Source organism: Oncorhynchus mykiss, chromosome 1, assembly GCF_057628025.1.
Source record: "Oncorhynchus mykiss isolate SJ-2025 chromosome 1, ASM5762802v1, whole genome shotgun sequence".
In the NCBI taxonomy this organism is placed as follows: Eukaryota; Metazoa; Chordata; class Actinopteri; order Salmoniformes; family Salmonidae; genus Oncorhynchus; species Oncorhynchus mykiss.
The window spans coordinates 29,282,008-29,306,597 of record NC_143022.1 but is presented as its reverse complement, the minus strand read 5'-3'; the positions used below and the strand labels follow the sequence as shown (position 1 = coordinate 29,306,597).

At 43.3% G+C, this 24,590-nt stretch overlaps 1 protein-coding gene across 1 annotated transcript in view; it reads left to right on the top strand.

Moving 5' to 3' along the window:
* Positions 1 to 1,974: 1,974 nt before the first annotated feature.
* The window catches only part of LOC110520323 (breast cancer anti-estrogen resistance protein 1), a 128,210-nt gene continuing 105,594 nt past the window's right edge, over positions 1,975 to 24,590 (top strand). The window contains exon 1 of the mRNA XM_090221081.1: positions 1,975 to 2,509. Within this exon, the coding sequence (XP_090077207.1) occupies positions 2,498 to 2,509 (12 nt within the window). The 5' untranslated portion in view covers positions 1,975 to 2,497. The remainder of the gene's footprint in view (positions 2,510 to 24,590) is intronic.

Genomic DNA, 24,590 nt, shown 5'->3' with positions numbered 1-24,590 from the left:
TTACAGTATTATTACCTTTCTATTATTTCTCTATTTTCTCTCTCTGCATTGTAGGGAAGGCCCGTAAGTAAGCATTTCACTGTTAGTCTACACCTGTTTACGAAGCATGTGATTAATAAAATTTGATTTGACATTTCTGTACAGGCTCCTACACCAACACCAGCACCCACCACAGCCGAAACTAGGCCTGCAGTGGCCTGCATGATTTATTCTACACTGCTGTTACACACACCTCTGTCTCCCTTGCTCCTCTCTCTCTCTCCTTTCTCTTTCTGACAGACTAAGCAGATGAGCAGTCATCCTCATCTTTATTCAATTGCTCCCGCACCCACCCACACACACTCCAAGAGAGATACCAGTGCACTCTCCAGAGCTGTAGAGAGCAAGTCATCCTCATTTTTAGTCAAATACACCTTCTGCCCTTATTTCTTTTCTGTTACTTCTCTTGGAGGGTTAAGCGACTTTGGGAGCCCCAAGTAATTCTCCCAGCTTGTCTCTTTCCTACACGGACTGCTCACTTCCACCATGCTGTTACCCTGCAAATGCCTTTTAAACTCACTCACTGTGTCACCGTTTCTTATGCTCAGTTTAACTTGACCACTGTTCACCTCTCACCTCCCTTGTATGTAGGTGGTAGGTGAACTTTTCTCATCTGCACAACCTGTGCTTGACCGTGATGTGAAAATAGATTGGAAGAAAGGCAAAGAGGATGGAGAAAGAACAGGTTAAAGGAGTATGGAAGAGAGAGTTGGCTGGGAAACAACGATTTAGATTATATACAGTTGCTGTGCTTTTGTCAAGGGAAGGAAGTCTTATTATAGTGTGACAAAACCAACTGTAACCTTTAACCCTAATTTCAAACCTTACATTAACTTGAAACGCACATTTTTACCCACACTCTGACCCTGGCTTAAACTCCTATAAAATCCCAATTTAACCCCTAAAAGAGGCCCCCAGTGGTTTTCCACTTATAGGTGGTTGGCTGAGCCTTAGGTTGCCGCTAGGAATGCCTGATATATCTGACACACATTTCCCGTCTTCACCTCTAGGCATGTGTCTGTCACCAAATACCATCGTTTCAAACCGAGAAGTTGATTTTAAAAAGCCAACACCTTTGGGAGGATAATTATAATCACTGACACAAGAATCTCAAATAACAGCAGGAGCAAATGGTCCGGATGCCTTCCCCTCCCTGCTATCCAAACTCTAAAAGCTCTGGTAGAGGCTTTGGTAACACCAGCCAGAGGCTTTGGTAACACTTCTTTATAAGTTGTTATAAGCATATTTGAGCCATTATGTCTTATAACAAGGCTTATAATGTTATGTCTCCCAATGCATCAAACTGACTGTTATTTAGTCCAGATAATTAAAGGGGTCATACATCTTCATAAAAAGTCAAACAATGCATTTTTACTAAAACCTTCTCTGAGGTGTTGCCTGTACACTGTCATTGTTTCTTAGCACAACGTATCTCCTACCATGAAAGTGCTTTTTATGGTCCATGGTGGTAATTTATGCATTTGGAGAGAGGCTGAGCATAGAGTAGTGCATAAGGTGATTTGTGCAAAATGTGTCCCAAAATCACTTCAAAAGACACCTACACTTCAACCTAGGCCACTTTATTGTATAGGTATATTTTCCATTTATTAAACTTCTCATTAATTGGTGCAATACTTTTGACAACATCCTAACCTTCAGATGTGGATACATGACCATAAGTGTATCTTGGCCTATTGGACAATTCACCCACGATAGCCGACGACAATGTAGACATTCCCTTTAAGTGGCAACCTTGGGGAGCTCAGAAATTATTCTGCATATATTTCAATAGATTTATTTAGGAGAGCATGAGTTTAACATGATAAGGCAGGGCAGGCCTTATCACGACAAAAACCTTAATCTTATTGCTGCCTCTTCTTTTTGATGGTGGAAAACGGGAGACCATCCCTTTAAACAAAACTTGACTGTTCCATTAGAACCGTATAGAGCGCAGCGGTCTTTCGTGCAGCAGCAGTGATACACGCAGCAGTGATACACGCAGCAGGCGAAAGACTGGAGACAATCTTTTTTTCATTCTGTTTGACACTGAACGCAAAGTTGCGATTTAAAAAAATATATTTTACATTGGATTATTGGGAAAATTAACAAACGTGTGACATAGAAGAACAAGAGGAGAGTGTTTACGGTGTGTTGGAGACGGGAGCTCTGGACGTAAATGAGCTGGGCTGCGCCGCATTTGGTGGGCTGCTCCTAGCTCGGAAAATCCCACCATATCCCTGACATTTATTCCCAACTCAACCGGAACGGAGAACTGACACTGATGTAGATGCATTTTAAAGGAAAAACATGGAATAAAGGCTGACATCGAAGGCGTCCTGAAGAAAATAGCTTTTTTGCTGTTGTTGAAAAAGTAGCCAACAGCTTCTTAATTAAATAACCTATAAAAAAATTTTGTAGTCAAATAGAGGCATTGCCTACTCTAACAACACATCACAAGATGTCTGTTCCGGTAAGTGTTATTTAAAGGTTACTATTTAAATCCTCTATTGCAAGACAACCATGTAATGATGTTACATCTGGCATGAACTTTCGTTGCATACAAAGAGATGTCAGCAATACAATATTCCATTGCCAAGTGTCATTTTCTTTTGCTGCTAAGGCAGTTACTTTGTGTTATCATTGCACTTCCACTGTTATAATGATAGAACATATTTATTTTCACTTTTTTATCATTTGTAAAAATGTACACACTAGGCGTGCAAGGCCTAACACACACTGCTTGCTGGTCTGGCAGGCTGTTCTTGTCAACCTGTCACATTTGACTGGGATGGGCATAGTAGTGCCAACGTTGCAGCCTGAGTTTTGTCAGTTGCAAAGTATTAGGTTAAACCTTTACTGCAATTATGTTACCACCTGTAGGCTATATTTTGAGTGTAATGCCAAAATAATTGGTCTTGGACACTTAATGCTTCATGTGACCAGGATATGCAGTTGTGTTTTTCATTCATCTGTTGGTTTGCCAGCAGTCTACCATTAAACCAACAGCCTGCAAAAATAAAATAAATTGTACCCCAGTAATAATAACAAAAGGTAACAGTTCCATCCTTTGATGTGTATTGGACTTGTGTATTGTAGATATTGCCATGACTCAGGTCTCCTTTGGCAAGTACTGTTCTATCTAGCTTGGCACGTGTTATTATGCACACAGATATCTGAAACGGCATGCTGTAACCTATGGGAAGCGTCCTTCTGCAATACGCATCTCAACCCCACCAGTTTGTGACGAGTTTAAAAAAAAATCATGATTCTTGAAATTCAGAGCTCATTGTTTTCCCCATGTCAGGTTTAGGGAGTAGAATGTGCTGCAAGTCACACTTCTACGAACACTGAAATATATGCTAGTTTTCCTCGGGACAGCGAAGGGCTGATTACAGAGTTTTCTCCTATACACTGAGATATACTGTATACTGCCTCTTTGCCTGTAGATCATCTGGATAGATAACATTATCACCTATGCTAACTAGCCTCATGCCATTAGAGCGATGTAATGGACAACCTTTACTTCCTTGTTTGTTTTGCAGAGTGTTTGAGCCAATGGTACTGCACATTATGAATCAGTGTATTGGGCTATGTGTTATTGTCTTGAGTAAGACTGTACACAGTTTCAGCTTGTGGGGGTTGTTGGTTTGGTTTTTAATGTATGTTTCACCCTCAGTTAGATATTCTCTGCACTGTATTCAACAAACACAGTCCAGATTGCAGTTCCCATGTCTTGGGGCCTGGGCTTGATGGCAACAGCTGTTCTCTGTGCATGCAGGATGACAAGTCTCATGACTAAACCCAGCACCTCATGCCAACCAGTCTGAGTCCTTTCACCTGGCTGCCTAATACGTCACTGGGAAATCAACATCACACGTCACTTGGGTGTGACTGTCCACCCAATCCACTGGACAAATCATTGTCACACACTTTTCCATTGCGTGGGTGTTATTCAAGATTTCCCATAGTAATCATGTTAGAAATGGGGGCGCTTTGGAAGATGGCTGGTGTCCAACAGATTGTTTTCATTTGTACACTATTATTCTTTCAGTAATACCATTGTTATTTCAACATTATAGCTTTCAGTATAATGTCTGCTATCCATTTGATTCTGTGTATTCTTTTTGGGAGTGCAGATTTGTCAAAGCATCCAATGTTGTTGCTTGGGTGATGGGTGTATTTCCTCGTTGGCCTGCCAAAATTCTAATAGACTGGGAGTCCCTGTGGAGAGTTTCCTCCTGATGTATTTGATGTATTAATTCCTCCAGTCAACCATATTATGGGGGAAATTAAACTGATGTTTGCATGGGATCAGCCCGTAGAGTTAATCATGCTTAGGTGAACAGGAAGTGCCAGTAGTAGCAGGGGTCCCAATGCTCCAATGCTTAGATGCTAAACACCATGTCATTCACCAATCATATCTGTGGCTTTTTAGTCATTCCTCCTTTGATATTATGGATTTAACATTTGTTATTAGTAATTCACTGATTAACTGATAGCTTGCTTACAGCATGCTGTACATTTACTGTAAGTAGAATATAATAGCGTCAATAGCAGTTTTTCCCCAGTGTTTTCTGTTAATGCCACTGTAGATAGCGTGCTACACTATATATACAAAAGTATGTGGACACCCCTTCAAATTAGTGGATTAGACTATTTCAGCAACACCCATTGCTGACAGGTGTGTGAAATCGAGCACACACCCATGCAATCTCCATTGACAAACATTGGCAGTAGAATGGCCTTACAGAAGAGCTCAGTGTCTCTCAATGTGGCATCGTCAAAGGATGCCACTTTTCCAACAAGTCAGTTCGTCAAATTTCTGCCCAGCTAGAGCTAGTGTTATTGTGAAGTAGAAACGTCTAGGAGCAACAACGGCTCAGCCGCGAAGTGATAGGCCACACAAGCTCACAGAACAGGACCGCTGAAGTGCGTAACGTGTAAACATCGTCTGTCCTCAGTTGCAATACTCACTACCGAGTTCCAAATTGCCTCTGGAAGCAACGTCAACACAAGAACTGTTCGTCAGGAGCTTAATGAAATGGGTTTCCATGGCCGAGCAGCCACACACAAGCCTAAGATCACCATGCACAATGCCAGCACGCTTCACCATCTGGCAGTCTGACAGAATCTGGGTTTGACAGATGCCAGGAGAACGCTACCTGCTCCAATGTATAATGCCAACTGTAAAGTTGGTGGAGGAGGAATAATGGTCTGGGGCTGCTTTTCATGGTTCGAGCTAGGCCCCTTAGTTCCAGTGAAGGAAAATCTTAACGCTACAGCATATAATGACATTCTAGACTATTCTGTGTTCCAAATTTTGTGGCAACAGTTTGGGGAAGGCCCTTTCCTGTTTCAGCATGACAATGCCCCTGTGCACAAATCAAGGTCCAATGGTTTGTCGAGATCGGTGTGGATAAACTTGACTGGCCTGCACAGAGCCCTGACCTCAACCCCATCAAACACCATCAAAAACACGCAGGTCAAATCAACATTTCTTTGTCACCTACACATGGTTAGCAGATGTTAATGTGAGGGTAGCGAAATATTTGTGCTTCTAGTTCCGACCATGCAGTAATATCAAACAAGTAATCTAACAATTTCACAACAACTACCTTATACACACAAGTGTAAAGGAATGAATAAGAATATGTACATAAAAATATATATGGATGAGAGATGGCCAATTTTTTTATTTTTTTTATTTTTACCTTTATTTAACCAGGCAAGTCAGTTAAGAACAAATTCTTATTTTCAATGACGGCCTGGGAACAGTGGGTTAACTGCCTGTTCAGGGGCAGAACGACAGATTTGTACCATGTCAGCTCGGGGGTTTGAACTCGCAACCTTCCGGTTACTAGTCCAACGCTCTAACCACTAGGCTACCCTGCCGCCCCAAACGGCATAGGCAAGATGCAGTAGATGGTATAGAGTACAGTATATACATATGAGATGAGTAATGTAGGGTATGTAAACATTATATTAAGTGGCATTGTTTAAAGTGGCTAGTGATACATGTATTACATCCAATTTTAATTATTAAAGTGGCTAGAGGTGAGTCAGTATGTTGGCAGCAGCCACTCAATGTTAGTTATGGCTGTTTAACAGTCAGATGGCCTTGAGATAGAAGCTGTTTTTCAGTCTCTCGGTCCCAGCTTTGATGCACCTGTACTGACCTCGCCTTCTGGATGATAGCGGGGTGAACAGGCAGTGGCTCGGGTGGTTGTTGTCCTTGTGTAGGTGTCCTGGAGGGCAGGTAGTTTGCCCCCGGTGATGCGTTATGCAGACCTCATTACCCTCTGGAGAGCCTTACGATTGTGGGCGGAGCAGTTGCCGTACCAGACGGTGATACAGCCCGACAGGATGCTCTCGATTGTGCATCTGTAGAAGTTTGTGAGTGTTTTTTGGTGACAAGCCACATTTCTTCAGCCTCCTGAGGTTGAAGAGGTGCTGTTGCGCCTTCTTCACCCTGCTGTCTCTGTGGATGGATCATTTCAGTTTGTCCGTGATGTGTACGCCGAGGTACTTAAAACTTTCCACCTTCTCTGCTACTGTTCAGTCGATGTGGATAGGGGGGTGCTCCCTCTGCTGTTTCCTGAAGTCCACGATCATCTCCTTTGTTTTGTTGGCATTGAGTGTGAGGTTATTTTCCTGACCCTCCGAGGGCCCTCACCTCCTCCCTGTAGGCTGTCTCATTGTTGTTGGTAATCAAGCCTACCACTGTAGTGTCGTCTGCAAACTTGATGATTGAGTTGGTGGCGTGCATAGCCACCCAGTCATGGGTGAACAGGGAGTACAGGAGAGGGCTGAGAACGCACCCTTGTGGGGCCCCAGTGTTGAGGATCAGCGGGGTGGAGATGTTGTTTCCTGCCTTCACCACCTGCGGGTGGCCCATCAGGAAGTCCAGGACCCAGTTGCACAGGGCAGGGTCGAGACCCAGGTAGTGTGGAGACCCAGGTATGGTCCTTGACTAGTCTCTCAAAGAACTTCATGATGACCGAAGTGAGTGTCATTTAGCTCAGTTACCTTCGCTTTCTTGGGAACAGGAACAATGGTGGCCCTCTTGAAGCATGTAGGATCAGCAGACTGGGATAAGGATTGATTGAATATGTCCGTAAACACACCAGCCAGCTGGTCTGTGCATGCTCTGAGGACGCAGCTAGGGATGCCGTCTGGGCCGGCAGCCTTGCGAGGGTTAACACGTTTAAATGTTTTACTCACGTTGGCTGCAGTGAAGGAGAGCCCACAGGTTTTGGTAGCGGGCCATGTCAGTGGCACTGTATTGTCCTCAAAGCGAGCAAAGAAGTTGTTTAGTTTGTCTGGGAGCAAGACATCGTGGTCCACGACGGGGCTGGTTTTCTTTTTGAAGTCCGTGATTGACTGTAGACCCTACCACATACCTCTCGTGTCTGAGCCGTTGAATTGCAACTCTACTTTGTCTCTATACTGACACTTAGCTTGTTTGATTGCCTTGTGGACGGAATAGCTACACTGTTTGTATGCGGTCATGTTTCCGGTCGACCTTGCCCTGATTAAAAGCAGTGGTTCACGCTTTCAGTTTTCTCGCGAATGCTGCCATCAATTCACAATTTCTGGTTGGGGAAGGTTTTAATAGTCGCTTTGGGTACGACATCACCAATGCACTTTCTAATAAACACGCTCACCGAATCGGCGTATTCATCAATGTTATTGTCCAACGCTATGCGGAACATATCCCAGTCCACGTGATCGAAGCAATCTTGAAGCGTGGAATCCGATTGGTCGGACCAGCGTTGAACAGACCTGAGCACGGGCGTTTTCTGTTTTAGTTTCTGACAATAGGCTGGGATCAACAAAATGGAGTCGTGGTCAGATTTTCTGAAAAGAGGGCGGGGGAGGGCTTTGTATGCATCGCTGAAGTTAGAATAACAATGATCCAGAGTTTTGCCAGCCATGTCGCGCATTAGATATGCTGATACAATTTGGGGAGCCTTGTTTTCAGATTAGCCTTGTTAAAATCCCAGCTACAATAAATGCAGCCTCAGGATATGTGGTTTCCAGGTTGCATGGAGTCCAATTACGTTCTTTCAAGGCCGTCGATGTGTCTGCTTGGGGAGGTTATACACAACTGTGATTATAATCAAAGAGAATTCTCTTGGTAGATAATGCGGTCAGCATTTGATTGTAAGGAATTCTAGGTCAGGTGAACAAAAGGACTTGAGTACCTGTATGTTGTTATGATCACACCACGTCTCGTTAATCATAAGGCATACACCCCCGCCCTTCTTCTTACCAGAGAGATGTTTGTTTCTGTCGGCACAATGCGTGAAGAAACCAGGTGGCTGTACCAACTCATAACGTATCCCCAGTGAGCAATGTTTCCGTGAAACAAATAACGTTACAATCTCTGATGTCTCTCTGGAAGGCAACCCTTGCTCGGATTCCGTCTACCTTGTTGTCAAGAGACTGGACATTGGCGAGTAGTATGGTAGGGAATGGTGCGCAATGTGCCCGTCTACGGAGCCTGACCAGAAGACCGCTCCGTCTGCCCCTTCTGCGACACCGTTGTTTTGGGTTGCCTGCTGGGTTCTGATCCATTTTCCTGGGTGATGGACAAAACAGAGGCTCCGCTTCGGGAAAGTCGTATTCCTGGTCGTAATGTTGGTGAGTTGACGTTGCTCTTATATCCAATAGTTCCTCCCGGCTGTATGTAATAAGACTTAAGATTTCCTGGGGTAACAGTGTAAGAAATAATACATAAAAAAACAAAATACTGCATAGTTTCCTAAGAACGTGAAGCGAGGCTGCCATCTCTGTCGGAAGTCCCACATACTTGTGATCATGTAGTGTAGTTTACAGTATAGAATGCTTTTTTAAAGATGCATACATTTGGGGAATATGCATGTCCTAAATACAGTACGAGTTGGCATATGGACATACTGTATACATTAATAAAAAATAAAAACATGTAATTGTTTAGTTGTATTTTTTTTATTTAACCTTTATTTAACTAGGTAAGTCAGTTAAGAACAAGTTATTATTTACAATGACGGCCTACACTGGCCAAACCCGGGCGAAGCTGGGCCAACTGTGAGCTGCCCAATGGGATTCACAAGCACGGCCGGTTGTGATACAGCCTGGAATTGAACCAGGGTGTTTGTAGTGCCTTAGACCTCTGCTCCACTCGGGAGCCCAAATGAATGCATGCAGCTGTATGCAAATGCATTCATAATATACCATGCAATAGGGGAGAGTGGGGTAAATTGAGCCATTTTTTACATTCAGCATCACCATCAAGGGAAATATAGCATTCTTTCTAACAAAGATATTGACATATTTTAGGATGTTGTGTATCCCTGGAATAATCAGAATTCATCTAAACATTACATTTGAAATCATAGCTTTACCAGAAGTGGTCTTTTGCCACAACTTACCCCAGGTGTGGGGTAAGTTGAGTCACAGGACAGGGTAAGTTTAGCCGCCTACAAATTTCTGTACTGAATGAAGTATTACCACCATCTCAACTTACCCCAAGGCAAACATTATGAGTATATTAGCCCACACAGCTACAAGGAGGCACTTTCATGCTAGTTTTAGGACTTCATATTGAAGCTTATAGAGACCCTAACTGATGTAACAATCTTAAAATGATCCACTTTGGTTTAAATACAAGCATCATGAAACCTCTTACACAATACATGAATTTGTTTATTTTGACCTCACTTGTACCTTTTCCATGTGGTTTATTCCTTACAGACTACTTGAAATGATGACCACTTCCTAAATATTTGGTCAAATTATACATTTTGTGTATGGTTTCCTAGAAACAAGGGTAGCTCAACTGTCTAATCTCCCCTACATCCACTGAACAAAATTATAAACGCAACATGCAATAATTTCAAAAATGTTACTGAGTTACAGTTCATATAAGGAAATGAGTCAATTGAAATGAATTCATTAGGCCCTAATCTATGGATTTCACATGACTAAGAATACAGATATGCATCTGTTGGTCACAGATACCTTAAAAACAGGTAGGGGCGTGGATCAGAAAACCAGTCCGTATCTGGTGTGACCACCATTTGTTGATTGTGGCCTGTGAAATGTTGTCTCACTCCTCTTCCATGGCTGTGCGATGTTGCTGGATATTGGTGGGAACTGGAACACGCTGTCGTAAACGTCAATCCAGAGCATCCCAAACATGCTCAATGGGTGACATGTTTGGTGAATATGCAGGCCATGGAAGAACTGGGAAATGTTCAGCATCTAGGAATTGTGGACAGATCATTGTGACATGAGGCCGTGCATTATCATGCTGAAACATGAGGTGATGGCGGCGGATGAATGGCACGACAATGGGCCTCAGGATCTCGTCATGGTATCTCTGTGCATTCAAACTGCCATATATAAAATGCAATTATGTTTGTTGTCTGTAGTTTATGCCTGCCCATAACATAATCCCACTGCCACCATGGGGCACTCTGTCCACATTGTTGACATCAGCAAACCGCTCGCCCACACGACGTCATACATGTAGTCTGCCATCTGCCCAGTACAGTTGAAACCGGGATTCATCCCTGCAGTCAGGTCAAGACCCTGGTAGGACGATGAGCACGCAGATTACCTTCCCTGAGACAGTTTCTGACAATTTGTGCAGAAATTCTTAAATTAAACCCACAGTTTCATCATCTGTCTGGTTGGCTGGTCTCAGACGATCACGTAGGTGACGAAGCAGGATGTGGAGGTCCTGGGCTGGCGTGGTTACACGTGGACTGCAGTTGTGAGGCTGGTTGGACATACTGCCAAATTCTCTAAAATGACATTGTATTATGGTAGATAAATTAACATTAAATTAAATTAACATTAAATTCTCTGGCAACAGCTCTGGTGGACATTCCTGCAATCAGCATGCCAATTGCACACTCCCTCGAAACGTGAGACATGGCCTTTTATTGTCCCCAGCACAAGGTGCACCTGTGTAATGATCGTGCTGGTTAATCAGCTTTTTGATATGTCACACCTGTCAGGTGGATGGAATATATTTGCAAAGGAGAAATGCTCACTAACTGGGATGTAAACAAATGTGTGCACAACATTTGAGAGAAATAAGCTTTTTGTACGCAGGGAACATTTCTGGGATCTTTTTAACATGTGACCAACACTTTACATGTTACGTTTATATTTTTGTTCAGTGTACATGCATACATGATATGGCCAATTGAGAATGAAGCACCACTATAGATTATTGCTATCTCTGACATGAGCTGAGTCTCCCCAAGGGCACATCTCAGCTCAGCTCAGCTGCAGCCTCTCTCGCCCCTCTCCTTCCCTCCATGCCAGTAGTCAGGCAGCTATGGACTAGGGTTGCAAAGGAAGGGTATATTACTGGAATATTTTAAGTTTTAACAGTAAACTACAAGAATTCTGGTACCTTTCAAGAATTTTACGTAACCTATCACAAGACATCTAGTGGCCCTTTTGGGTACTTTAGATTATCATCGGTGTCTGGAATTACACTATATCTGGCCGTCTGTGTGGCCGTAAACCTTTAAAAAATAAAGGAAATAATTAAATAAGATGATTTTAAAATAAAAAATAGAATGACAAAGCTGTACAAAATGATCTTAAATATAAATGATCAACTTAGTACCATTGGTGTTTAAAATGAGGGTTTCTTCTATTCTTTTTTTTACACTTATTTCTTTGAATATGTCAATATTGTATTTGTTGTCATTGTTTTGTCTCCAAACTATTGCCAGTTGAGAAAAAAGTCAATATTTGGACAAGTTGCAGGGATAATTGAAAATAATGCCATTGTTGATTAGATGCTTTTTTCATGAATTCTGCTATTTTCTCTTGAACCATATGGTCTGTCTGCTAGAAACTCCTGGACAATATGGACACAGATAAATAAAAATATATACTAAATATGAAGTTATTCAAGTATAAATTACCATAGTTACGATAGATTGCCATAGATTTTCTGTTAATTACCTAAATTACTGAAGATTATGGGAAGTTACCGGTAGCTTTGCAACCCTATGCAGGATATATGGGGGTTAAATGGGACGTCTTCATAGGCTTTATCCACAGCCCTCTGATATATCCCTGTCAGAAGCCTGACATTTGGCGCTTGTCATAGATGATGCTCACATACATATTAATAATTGGTGCGAAGGCAAGCCTATGCATTTCAATAACCCGGATCAGGCCCTGGCTATTTGTGTGAGTTGCCTGGGCAACAGTAAGCCATCAACCTCCCTCCCCTTTCTGTGTCTATCACGTACATCTTCAGTATACTGTATAGGTCCACAATTCATTATCGCACACTCACAGGGTTGGTAATAGGACACAGCCATCGAACTAGTTAAAAGACAAATATACTACAGTGCAAATCGATGTAGCCTATTTATAATTCACACACATGCACGTGCATGCACATATGCACACATGCATTCAGGCACGCACACACATGAACACTAAGACATTCACACACATTGATCTCCCCAGCTTAGCTGCTCTCAGCAGATTTCAGGCATTCTTTTATCTGTGTTTAGAGTGATGGTGTCTCCCCTCACCCTCCAAGTTCACACACACACACACCCCCACACACGCACACACACACACTTCCACTGGCGCTATGGAAGCATCTTAATCCAGCAGTCAGCTGACACATCCATTTGTTTACAACTGACAGCTCAGCAGAAAATATTATATTTCTGCTACAAACAGCTACAGGTAGAAATATGAATATCAATTGAAACATATATATATTTATACTGCCGCATGTCTCTTTTTCCTATGCATATTTTAGACTAAATAAACCATCGTCAGGTTTCATCCATTGCAACTGTCCATTATTTAGTTACACTGAACAACATATAAACTCAACATGTAAAGTGTTGGTCCCGTGTTTCATGAGCTGAAAAGAAAATCCCTGAAATGTTCCATACACACAAAAAGCTTATTTCTCTCAAATGTTGTGCACAAATGTGTTTACATCCCTGTTAGTGAGCATTTCAGATGGGTATTTCTGTGTGTAATAAAGCCCTTAACTCATTCTGATTGGCTGGCCTGACTCCCTAGTGGGTGGACCTGGCTGCCAAGTGGGTGGGCCTACGCCTTCCCAGGCCCACTCATGGCTACACCCCTGCCCAGTCATGTGGAATCCATAGATTACGGCCTAATGAATTTATTTCAATTGACTGATTTCCTTATAGAAAATTGTTGCATGTTGCGTTTATATTTTCTCTTCCAATGAAAATGTGTACATGCCGGAACATTCCAGAGGAGGGAGGGAGGGGACTCTTCAAGAAGATTGAGTATTTGTGTGTGCCTATGTATGTTTTTAGAGGAGAGTGTGTAAAGGGCAACACTTATATTCTTCTACTGTCCCCCATCAATCTGTGTGTCACTATACAGTATTTGTGCGATAATGGTATCTTATGGGAGGACTGGGTGCTCTTGCATTTTGTACGTTTGTGCGCATGCTTATGTGGGAATGCTCAGTATTGAATAGGACTGTGCTAAAATGGAGTTGGGTGCGTGTATGTGTGTGTGTGAAACCTTCTCTGAGACCGTGTGCGAATGCTGTTCTGTCTCTGTGTGACAGTGGACCTGCAGCAGCAGCCTTCTCTCAGCCAGGACTCTGTAGCTGCTGTTAGTTATTATTCTCTTGGCTCTTTCTAGTGGCTGCACATGCCAAATAGATTGGCGGCTCTCCCCCCCTCTATCTCTCCCTCTATCTATCTCTCTATCTCTGTCCTTTTCTCCTCTCTTCATCACTCTATTTGTCTTTATGGCCATCTACCTCCTCCTCTCCTCCACCCACCCACCCTCTCTTATCCCCATCTCATTTCCATGTTTGTCCCATCTTCTTCTTGTTCCAGTTTCTTCCATTGTCTTGGTACTGTATGTGTTGGACTGTAGTTACAGTATACAGTGTATTGGTCAATGGGGGACAAGTCAGTGTGAGATCTAAGCAGGCCATCTTTTCATTTCAAGGCCTGGTTTCAGTTTCCTCACACTGTCAGTGTGATGTGCATATGCAGGTGTATGAGAGTACATTATGGATTGATGTACTGCAACTGCATGTGTCATGAGCAATAGTTGGTGCAAGATGTTTAGCTCCATACAATACGGTTGAGGTAAGAGAGGGTCAAATTGAGCAGCTGTGAGACAGACAGACAGACGGCGAGAGTGTGTGTGTGTTTTGGCTGTTCCTTCTGCAAAAATGTCCCATCTCTGGCCTCGTAAATCTCCTGGCTGATCTGCCTTGGCAGTGTTAATGGCCGCCCATCGATCAAGCTCTCATGTGTAAGCTATCGTCAACGTGCGACAGAGTTAGGGGCGGGCTTAGCGATTTAGTTACCTGGGAATTGGCCAGTCAATATGGCAGAGAAGGACAGTGCCGGTCCAGAGAATTGATCGTCATTTGAAATGCAAAGCTGTTGGCAGCAGAGACGAGCTAGCGAGTGAAAGGGTCAACTGAAGAGCACTAGCGGGAGAGAGGGGCATGGGGAAGAAGAGAGAGAAGCATGGGGAAGAAGAGAGAGAAGCATGGAGAGAGGGGCATGGAGAAGAAGAGAGAGAAGCATGGAGAGAGGGAGGAGGGGTGAGGGGGGTACTTCTACAGCATCACAATGCCAACTGCTGCCTCTGCAGCCACAACGTTGTGTTATATATAATACATTGTTATGCAGCTCCTAGCAATAAGACACCCCCCTCATTTAGTCCTAATCGCCTTTCTTATGAACCTCTACTAAACCCCCTGATGATTCCACAACAGGATGACATTCAGCAGCAGCATTCCATAAAACACAGAACTAATGTGTTTCTGATGAAGATTTAAGACAGGCTCTAGTAGTGGGTCAGGGAGTTAGTAGGCTACTGTACCAGGGCCGTGCACAGACCTTTCAGGGGGAAGCTGCTCAAATATACAGTACCAGTCAAAGGTTTGGACACACCTACTAATTCCAAGCTGTCATCAAGGCAAAGGGTGGCTACTTTGAAGAATCTCAAATATAAAATTAAACTTTTTTGGTTACTACATGATTCCATATGTGCTGTTGCATAGTTTTGATGTCTTCACTATTATTCTACAATGCAGAAAATAGTAAAAATACAGAAAAACCCTTGAATGAGTAGGTGTGTCCAAAGTTTTGACTGGTACTGTATATATTTCACAAGTTGATAGGCTAATTATGTCACCGATCTGTCTATTCTTGATTTAATCTTGTCTTTACATATACAAAATAATATACAGTGCCTTGCGAAAGTATTCGGCCCCCTTGAACTTTGCGACCTTTTGCCACATTTCAGGCTTCAAACATAAAGATATAAAACTGTATTTTTTTGTGAAGAATCAACAACAAGTGGGACACAATCATGAAGTGGAACGACATTTATTGGATATTTCAAACTGTTTTAACAAATCAAAAACTGAAAAATTGGGCGTGCAAAATTATTCAGCCCCTTTACTTTCAGTGCAGCAAACTCTCTCCAGAAGTTCAGTGAGGATCTCTGAATGATCCAATGTTGACCTAAATGACTAATGATGATAAATACAATCCACCTGTGTGTAATCAAGTCTCCGTATAAATGCACCTGCACTGTGATAGTCTCAGAGGTCCGTTAAAAGCGCAGAGAGCATCATGAAGAACAAGGAACACACCAGGCAGGTCCGAGATACTTTTGTGAAGAAGTTTAAAGCCGGATTTGGATACAAAAAGATTTCCCAAGCTTTAAACATCCCAAGGAGCACTGTGCAAGCGATAATATTGAAATGGAAGGAGTATCAGACCACTGCAAATCTACCAAGACCTGGCCGTCCCTCTAAACTTTCAGCTCATACAAGGAGAAGACTGATCAGAGATGCAGCCAAGAGGCCCATGATCACTCTGGATGAACTGCAGAGATCTACAGCTGAGGTGGGAGACTCTGTCCATAGGACAACAATCAGTTGTATATTGCACAAATCTGGCCTTTATGGAAGAGTGGCAAGAAGAAAGCCATTTCTTAAAGATATCCATAAAAAGTGTCGTTTAAAGTTTGCCACAAGCCACCTGGGAGACACACCAAACATGTGGAAGAAGGTGCTCTGGTCAGATGAAACCAAAATTGAACTTTTTGGCAACAATGCAAAACGTTATGTTTGGCGTAAAAGCAACACAGCTGAACACACCATCCCCACTGTCAAACATGGTGGTGGCAGCATCATGGTTTGGGCCTGCTTTTCTTCAGCAGGGACAGGGAAGATGGTTAAAATTGATGGGAAGATGGATGGAGCCAAATACAGGACCATTCTGGAAGAAAACCTGATGGAGTCTGCAAAAGACCTGAGACTGGGACGGAGATTTGTATTCCAACAAGACAATGATCCAAAACATAAAGCAAAATCTACAATGGAATGGTTCCAAAGTAAACATATCCAGGTGTTAGAATGGCCAAGTCAAAGTCCAGACCTGAATCCAATCTAGAATCTGTGGAAAGAACTGAAAACTGCTGTTCACAAATGCTCTCCGTCCAAGCTCACTGAGCTCGAGCTGTTTTGCAAGGAGGAATGGGAAAAGATTTCAGTCTCTCGATGTGCAAAACTGATAGAGACATACCCCAAGCGACTTACAGCTGTAATCGCAGCAAAAGGTGGCGCTACAAAGTATTAACTTAAGGGGGCTGAATAATTTTGCACGCCCAATTTTTCAGTTTTTGATTTGTTAAAAAAGTTTGAAATAGACAATAAATGTCGTTCCACTTCATGATTGTGTCCCACTTGTTGTTGATTCTTCACAAAAAAATACAGTTTTATATCTTTATGTTTGAAGCCTGTTTGAAGCCTGAAATGTGGCAAAAGGTCGCAAAGTTCAAGGGGGCCTAATACTTTCGCAAGGCACTGCCAATATGCTGTGATAATGTATTAGGTCTATGTTAAATGTTTTAAGTCATGTTTAAACATCTTAGCGGTAGATCTCGGCTTGCTTTTGGTTGGTGACCACTGCACTAGACCAACAGATGTAATCAGCTTAGCCCACTGCACCCCAGCAGGCTGGGGAGCAGGAGCACTGGGCTGCAGACAGTAGGTTCACTCACGTAGAGTGGAATCCTGTCTGCCTGCCTGCCTGCCTGCCTGTCTGCCTGTCTGCCTGTCTGTCTGTCTGTCTGTCTGTCTGCCTGCCTGCCTGCCTGCCTACCTGCCTGCGTGCGTGCGTGCATGCCCTTTGAAACCCTGTAATCCGTGTCCACTGCATGTAAAGGAGCCTGTAATCTGTGTGAAGGTTACAGGTGCTATTTGCATTTACATTTCCTAAATCACTGATGCATTATGAATAATGTATGTACAGGCTCAGTGGATCCAATCTGGTGATTGATGGATTACGACAGATAAATGAAGGTTTATGTTTCCATCTTTAATTCAGACATTTAGTGCCGTCTGATTCAGTGCGCCTGAACCATTCAACGTATAGGGAAATCTGTTTGTGTGGTTTTGTGTTATAATGGAAATGAGAATGGATTACGGCATTATGGGTTTTACGATGATACACTAACCCATGGATGACTGTTTTATGTATTTTTCTTTACATTTGAAGGGGGGGGGGGGGGGGGGTGTCGCTCTCGCTCTCTCTCTTTGCTCTTCTGTGTGACCATCAGACCCATCAGTCCCCCCTCTCTTCACCCTTACCCCCCTCTCCCCTCCCTGACCCCCCTCACATCTCCCTTACTCCATGACCCACCTCTCCCATACCCTTTCCCTGACATGTGAGCCTACTCTTGGTGGAAATGTCTCATTCCTTGTCAGCGAGCCCTGTCTCTCTGCTCTGACCTTTCTGCTGATGGGAGCTAGGCCATGTCTGATTGGGGATTTAGAGAAAGAGCTAAAATATATCAGAAAATAAGGTGAAAAAGATGAGGAATAGAACGGCAGAGTTATACAGGTAACTGCCAAAATAATGGAAACACTTGTGTAATTGAGGGATACAAAGTATATTGAACGCAGGTGCTTCCACACAGGTGTGGTTCCTGAGTTAATTAAGCAATTAACATCCCATCATGCTTAAGGTCATGTATAAAAATAATAAGCAGGCCATTATTTTGTTTACCATGACTTTGATGACAATGCCCCCATCCACAGGGCATGCGTGGTCACTGAATAGTTTGATGAGCATGAAAACAATGTAAACCAAATCCCATGGCCGTCTCAGCCGCCAGGTCTTAACCCAATTGAACACTTATGGGAGATTCTGGAGCGGCACCTGAGACAGCGTTTTCCACCACCATCAACACAACACCAAATGATGGAATTTCTTGTGGAAGGATGGTGTCGCAACCCTCCAATAGAGTTCCAGACACTTGTGGAATCTATGCCAAGGTGCATTGAAGTTGTTCTGGCTATTGGTGGCCAACAACCTATTAAGATGCTTTATGTTGGTGTTTCCTTTATTTTGGCAGTTACCTGTAGAGCTAAACAGAGGGAAAGGTTTTCATGATGGTGGCTCTATTTCAGTTACCCACTTGTTGGTGACCTTTTGTGTGGGACTGCCCCTATCCCCCTAACCCTCATCAATGCAGCTGCAGGATTAACGTTGCATCAGCAGCACCATAGTGTTAACCGAACATTACGGCTCCCATTTTCCACTTGCGGGGCGACCTTTGTGCCTTGCGCTCTTCTTTAATGCCAGTTCCGGGATTAAGCCTGGTTTGTGAAGGATAATGAAAGGACTCCACACATTATTACTGCGGCTTTGGGGGGAGAGGAAGTCATTCATGGACAACAAAGAAGCTTGATTTGAAAGAAATTTGATTTTGAAGATGGATTTCTCGCACAAAATCATCCTTCACCAGCTCGAGTGAAGGCCAATTTTCCGTTTAGAATCTTATGTTTGTGTGATTGTGAGTCACAGGAGATTATTGCTGCCCTATGATCACACACACACCACACACCACACACACACAAGTGTTGTTAGGCCCGAGACGATGTACTACTATTTAGATATTATCCCTTGCATCTATCGCTAACTTACAGCCACGTCAAAAACTGCAGCCAGAATAACAGCAAATTAGGCACATTTGCATTTGTTTAAGCTGTTTTCTAGGGACATTTATTTGGATACATCCATAACATTGAGCTAATGAGGCACGATTTCGTCTGGAATAGAAAATGTGCTCACTCCTCAGGACACTGTTGTTTAGAGGAGCTAGCCAACAACACTGCTAACACAATCACTTCAAACTGAAGCTGGAAAGACTGCAAACAAGCTGCATTTTGTTTAGTTTTACCATTTTTCAGTTGACATTTCTTTGTATACATCCATAAAAATGATGCCAGCTGATTCATGATTTCGACTGGCTGAGAAAAGCTGTCTGCCTGTCTGTCTCGTCCAGACTCCCAACACGTTCATTACCATAGGACAGCTGGAGATCAAATTTCAATATTGAAACAATGTTACAAATGTCAGAGAGACAGACTGCAAGGTTTTTACAAATATGCTGTTGAAAACTAAATGTTAGTCTAAAAGAAATGTGAAATAATGTATAGAGGCTTTTTATAGTGGAGATCAAGTTTATAAATTGCTTGGCTGGGCTGATGAGACAGTGAATTGCGCAGTCAGATGGAACATAGTAAATAGGCATTTTAAAGTCAGATTTAGCCGGTGGTAACTTGTGGAACAGACACCGGCTGGAATGCAGTTTTAACCAATCAGAATTCAAGATACGACCCACCGTTGTATAAGCATGAATATGCATTGTGACAGTCTTTCACTCAAACACACATGCACACATACACAATAACAACACACTCAAGACAGTTGGAGACTATTTGTAATGTTATGTGTATGGCAGGTTTTTATTCTTGGAGCATCTCTCCACTTGGAGAGCACTGTGTGGTTTAGTTGTGTTTTTTAAGCTCCTGGCAAGCATTTTGGTTGAACTCCTGGGAGCTCAGTATGTTCATCAGTAAATATGAATGTTGCTCAGATGACTTTTATATCCATACTTATGCTCAGAGAGTAACACTGTGCCTTTTTAATACACACAGGATGTTAGATTTCAGTTCAGTCAGCGGGTATAGTTTTTAAGATCCGCTAACTCACTCGTAAAAACGGTGGATTATATTAATGCAGAATTTAATGTTTGGCTAAAGACAGGATTTTGAACTCAGATGTCCTTATAGACTGCTGATGTGATATTTTGGAAGACTAGAGCTCAGATGGAAAGCAGCTCTCTGTTTGGTTCCAGCTGGTAGTAGGGACACATGGGGTACCTCCACCACTAGCTCCTCACTCACACTAGGACCTCTGTTAAGCAGGTGCAATATGGTTGATGGTGCCTCTTCCTCCCCAGATGCTCTTCTAGATGTCCTCAGACAGAAGGTGTACTGATCATTGAGGTCAAAGGGAACAGCTGTTACCTTGTCTTCCTGGGGTTAGATAGGACGTCCAGATCAGTGTAAGATGGCCCTGGTTCATATTAGTCCATGAGGTTTGGTAAGGTTGTTATGACAGGGTTGGCAGGGCCTTAAGGCTCTTAAGCTTCCCTCTATTCATCAATGTCCATGCGTTCATGTGGAGTGGTATTTTTGGAGTAGCTGACATCTTTTGGTAACATGATACCCTCGCCGGTCCCACTCCCATTCACAACGGGGCGATAGCAAAGTGTTAGTTTTTGTTCCTTCATTTTGTGAATGCAAGGAAAAGTGGCCGTCTATTGATAGCAGGGTTGCCATGTTTCCGGACCAAATTGGGCTACTTTGAAAACAATGTAGCAGGTGGGTTGCAAGTTTTTGGGCTACTTATAAGTTTCACCGCAGGCCGCCATGGCATTTCTCTTTAAAAAATATATATATTTCACTGTGACCTGCTGCTGCTGACAATCAGTGAGTGAGTGAGTGAGTGAGTGAGTGAGGGAGTGAGGGAGTGAGGGAGTGGTGGGGAGGGCTGGATAGGTGTGTGTGTTGAGAGAGCACTGCAGCAGGCATCTTAGTCCACTATTGTCAGAGTCACATGAGTGAGAAGACTTTTTACCAGTTGTACGTAGGCTATTTAACTTGTCATTATGCCTGTAATCACTAGTTATTACTTCTAAACAAAATACATTTTTGGGTGGATTCTTGTTGTTTGGTTTACTGTATGAACAGTCGCTGAGATTATATTTGGTTATCAATGCAAAATAGGCTACTTTGATGAATAGCCTATATAGCCTATACAGTGCATTCTGAAATTATTCAGACCCCTTGACTTTTCCCACATTTTGTGTTAGTCTAATTCTAAAATGTATTAAATAGTTTTTTTCCTTCATCAATCTACACACAATACCCCATAATGACAAACATTTAAAACTGAAATATAACATTTACATAATTATTCAGACCCTTTACTCAGTACTTTTGGCAACAATTACAGCCTAGAGTTTTCTTGGTTATGATGCTACAAGTTTGGAACACCTGTATTTGGGGAGTTTCTCCCCTTCTTCTCTGCAGATCCTCTCTACCTCTGTCAGGTTGGAAGGGGAGCGTTGCTGCACAGCTATTTTCAGGTCTCTCCAGAGATGTTTTTTTGAGATTCAAGTCCAAGTTCTGGCCCTGGGCCACTCAAGGACATTCAGAGACTTGTCCCCAAAGCTACTTCTGCATTGTCTTGTCTGTGGAGCAGATTTTCATCAAGGATCTCTCTGTACTTTGCTCCGTTCATCTTTTCCTTGATCCTGACTAGTCTCCCAGTCCCTGCCGCTGAAAGACATCCCCACGGCAGGATGCTGCCACCACCATGCTTTAACGTAGGGATGGCGCCAGGTTTCGTGACGTGATGCTTGGCATTCAGGCCAAAGAGTTCAATCTTGTTTCTCATTGTCTGAGAATCTTTAGGTGCCTTTTTGTCAAACTCCAAGCAGACTGTCATATACCTTTTACTTAGGAGTGGCATCCGTCTGACCACTCTACCATAAATACCTGATTAGTGGAGGGATGCAGAGATGGTTGTCCTTCTGGAAGGTTCTCCCATCTCCACAGAGGAGCTCTGTCAGACTGACCATCAGGTTCTTGGTCACCTCCCTGACGAAGGCCCTTCTCCCATGATTGCTCAGTTTGTCTGGGCAGCCAGCTCTAGGAAGAATCTTGGGGGTTCCAAACTTCTTCCATTTAAGAATGATGGAGGCCACTGTGTTCTTGGGGGCCTTCAATGCTGCAGAAATGTTTTGGTACACTTCCCCATATCTGTGGCTCGACACAATACTGTCTCTGAGCTCTACGGACAATTCCCTCGACCTCATGGCTTGGTTTTTGCTCCGACATGCAATGTTACCTGTGGGACCTTATGTAGAGAGGTGTGTGCCTTTCCAAATCATGTCCAATCAATTGAATTTACCACAGGTGGACTCAAATCAAGTTGTAGAAACATCTCAAGGATGATCAATGTAGGATGTGTCTGAGCTCAATTTCGAGTCTCATAGCAAAGGGGCTAAATACTTATGTAAATAAGGTACTTTTGTTTTTTTATTTTTAATACGTTAACTTTGTCATTGTGGGGTACTGTGTGTAGATTGCTGAGAAAAAAATATTTTTAATACATTTTAGAATAAGGCTGTAACGTAACAAAATGTGGAAAAAATCCAATCAAATTTATAGAGCCCTTCTTACATCAGCTGATATCTCAAAGTGCTGTACAGAAACCCAGCCTAAAACCCCAAACAGCAAGCTATGCAGGAGTAGAAGCACGGTGGCTAGAAAAAACTCCCTAGAAAGGCCAAAACCTAGGAAGAAATCTAGAGAGGAACCAGGCCATGAGGGGGGGCCAGTCCTCTTCTGGCTATGCCGGGTGGAGATTATAACAGAACATGGCCAAGATGTTCAAATGTTATAAATGACCAGCATGGTCAAATAATAATAATCACAGTAGTTGGCGAGGGTGCAGCAAGTCAGCACCTCAGGAGTAAATATCAGTTGGCTTTTCATAGCCGATCATTAGCAGTATCTCTACCGCTCCTGCTGTCTCTAGAGAGTTGAAAACAGCAGGTCTGGGACAGGTAGCACGTCCGGTGAACAGGTCAGGGTTCCATAGCCGCAGGCAGAATAGTTGAAACTGGAGCATCAGCACGGCCAGGTGGACTGGGTACAGCAAGGAGTCATCATGCCAGGTAGTCCCGAGGCATGGTCCTAGGGCTCAGGTCCTCCGAGAGAAAGAAAGAGAGAAAGAAAGAGAGAATTAGAGAGAGCATACTTAAATTCACACAGGACACTGGATAAGACAGGATAAGTAGATATAACAAACTGACCCTAGCCCCCCGACACATAAACTACTGCAGCATAAATACTGGAGGCTGAGACAGGAGGGGTCAGGAGACACTGTGGCCCCATCCGATGATACCCCCCGGACAGTGAGTCTGAATACTTTCTGAAGGCACTGTAGATCAGATCAAGGTACCAAGCAACAACACTGCCCCCATTTATCTTTTAATTTGTTTTATTGAACCTTTATTTAACTAGGCAAGTCAGTTAAGAACAAATTCTTATTTACAATGACGGCCTACCCCGGCCAAACCCTCCCCTAACCCGGACGACGTTGGATCAATTGTGCACCGACCTATGGGACTCCCGATCACGGCCGGTTGTGATACAGCCAGGGTCTGTAGTGATGCCTCTAGCACTGCGATGCAGTGCCTTAGACCGCTGCGCCACTTGGCTGCAGAAGGAATGATACGGCATGTCTCAATTTTCAGATAGTACGTAGAATGCCGGAGTGTATTACAAGGAGCCGCCTCTTTTGTGACGACAAACGGCATTGCAACACTCTGAATCTTGCGTCTGCGTAGAGCTTGTAGTAAGCTTTGCCCGGATATGGCTACAGTGGAGGCTACAGACATTTCAGTGCTTGCAGGTATTGGGAGCTTCAGGTTTTTCTCAGGAGGGTGAAAGGGAAGATGGCTCTGAAGTCATTGGTTTGTGGAAGTGGTTAAATGGCATTTGGTCCTGAGCCATAGGAGAACAGGGCTGAGGGCCCGGTTGGATTTTAGCAGTATTGGGAGAGTGGCTGAGGATTAAAGATGAAGTCACATCCAGTTGACGAAGACTGGTCACAACTCACATATTAAAGCCTTGTAGTCTCTCACTTGTCCCCTAACATGTCCCCCATATCCCCACCTGACTGATACCTCTCAGTCCACATGTGACCTGTGATGTTTGTCTCTGGGTATTTGCCGTGGGCAGACGGACAGGTGCCAGTGCTGCTTATTTGGTGTGGGTGGGCTGACCCCTACGTCACATCCTGTGCCCCCCTCGCCCAGTTGGCCTTAATCTGCTCAGCTGCCATCCTTGAGCCACAGCTGAATTGGTTTTGAAACCAAAGGACAAGCAATTTACTCCTCATTCAGAGGCCTTTCCACTTCACAGAACCCAGAAAAGTGGGGGAGGATCCAGGAGAGGGGTGGAAGGATATGTGGAGAGATGGAATGGAGGAGGGAAACTAGGACTGTGGCGAAAGATGTGGAGGTCATAAAGAGAGGTGAAAGGAGTGAAATAAATGAGAGGGGGATTGAAGTAGAGAAAATAGGGGGAAATGGGAATAATACCAGTATTTACAGTGCCT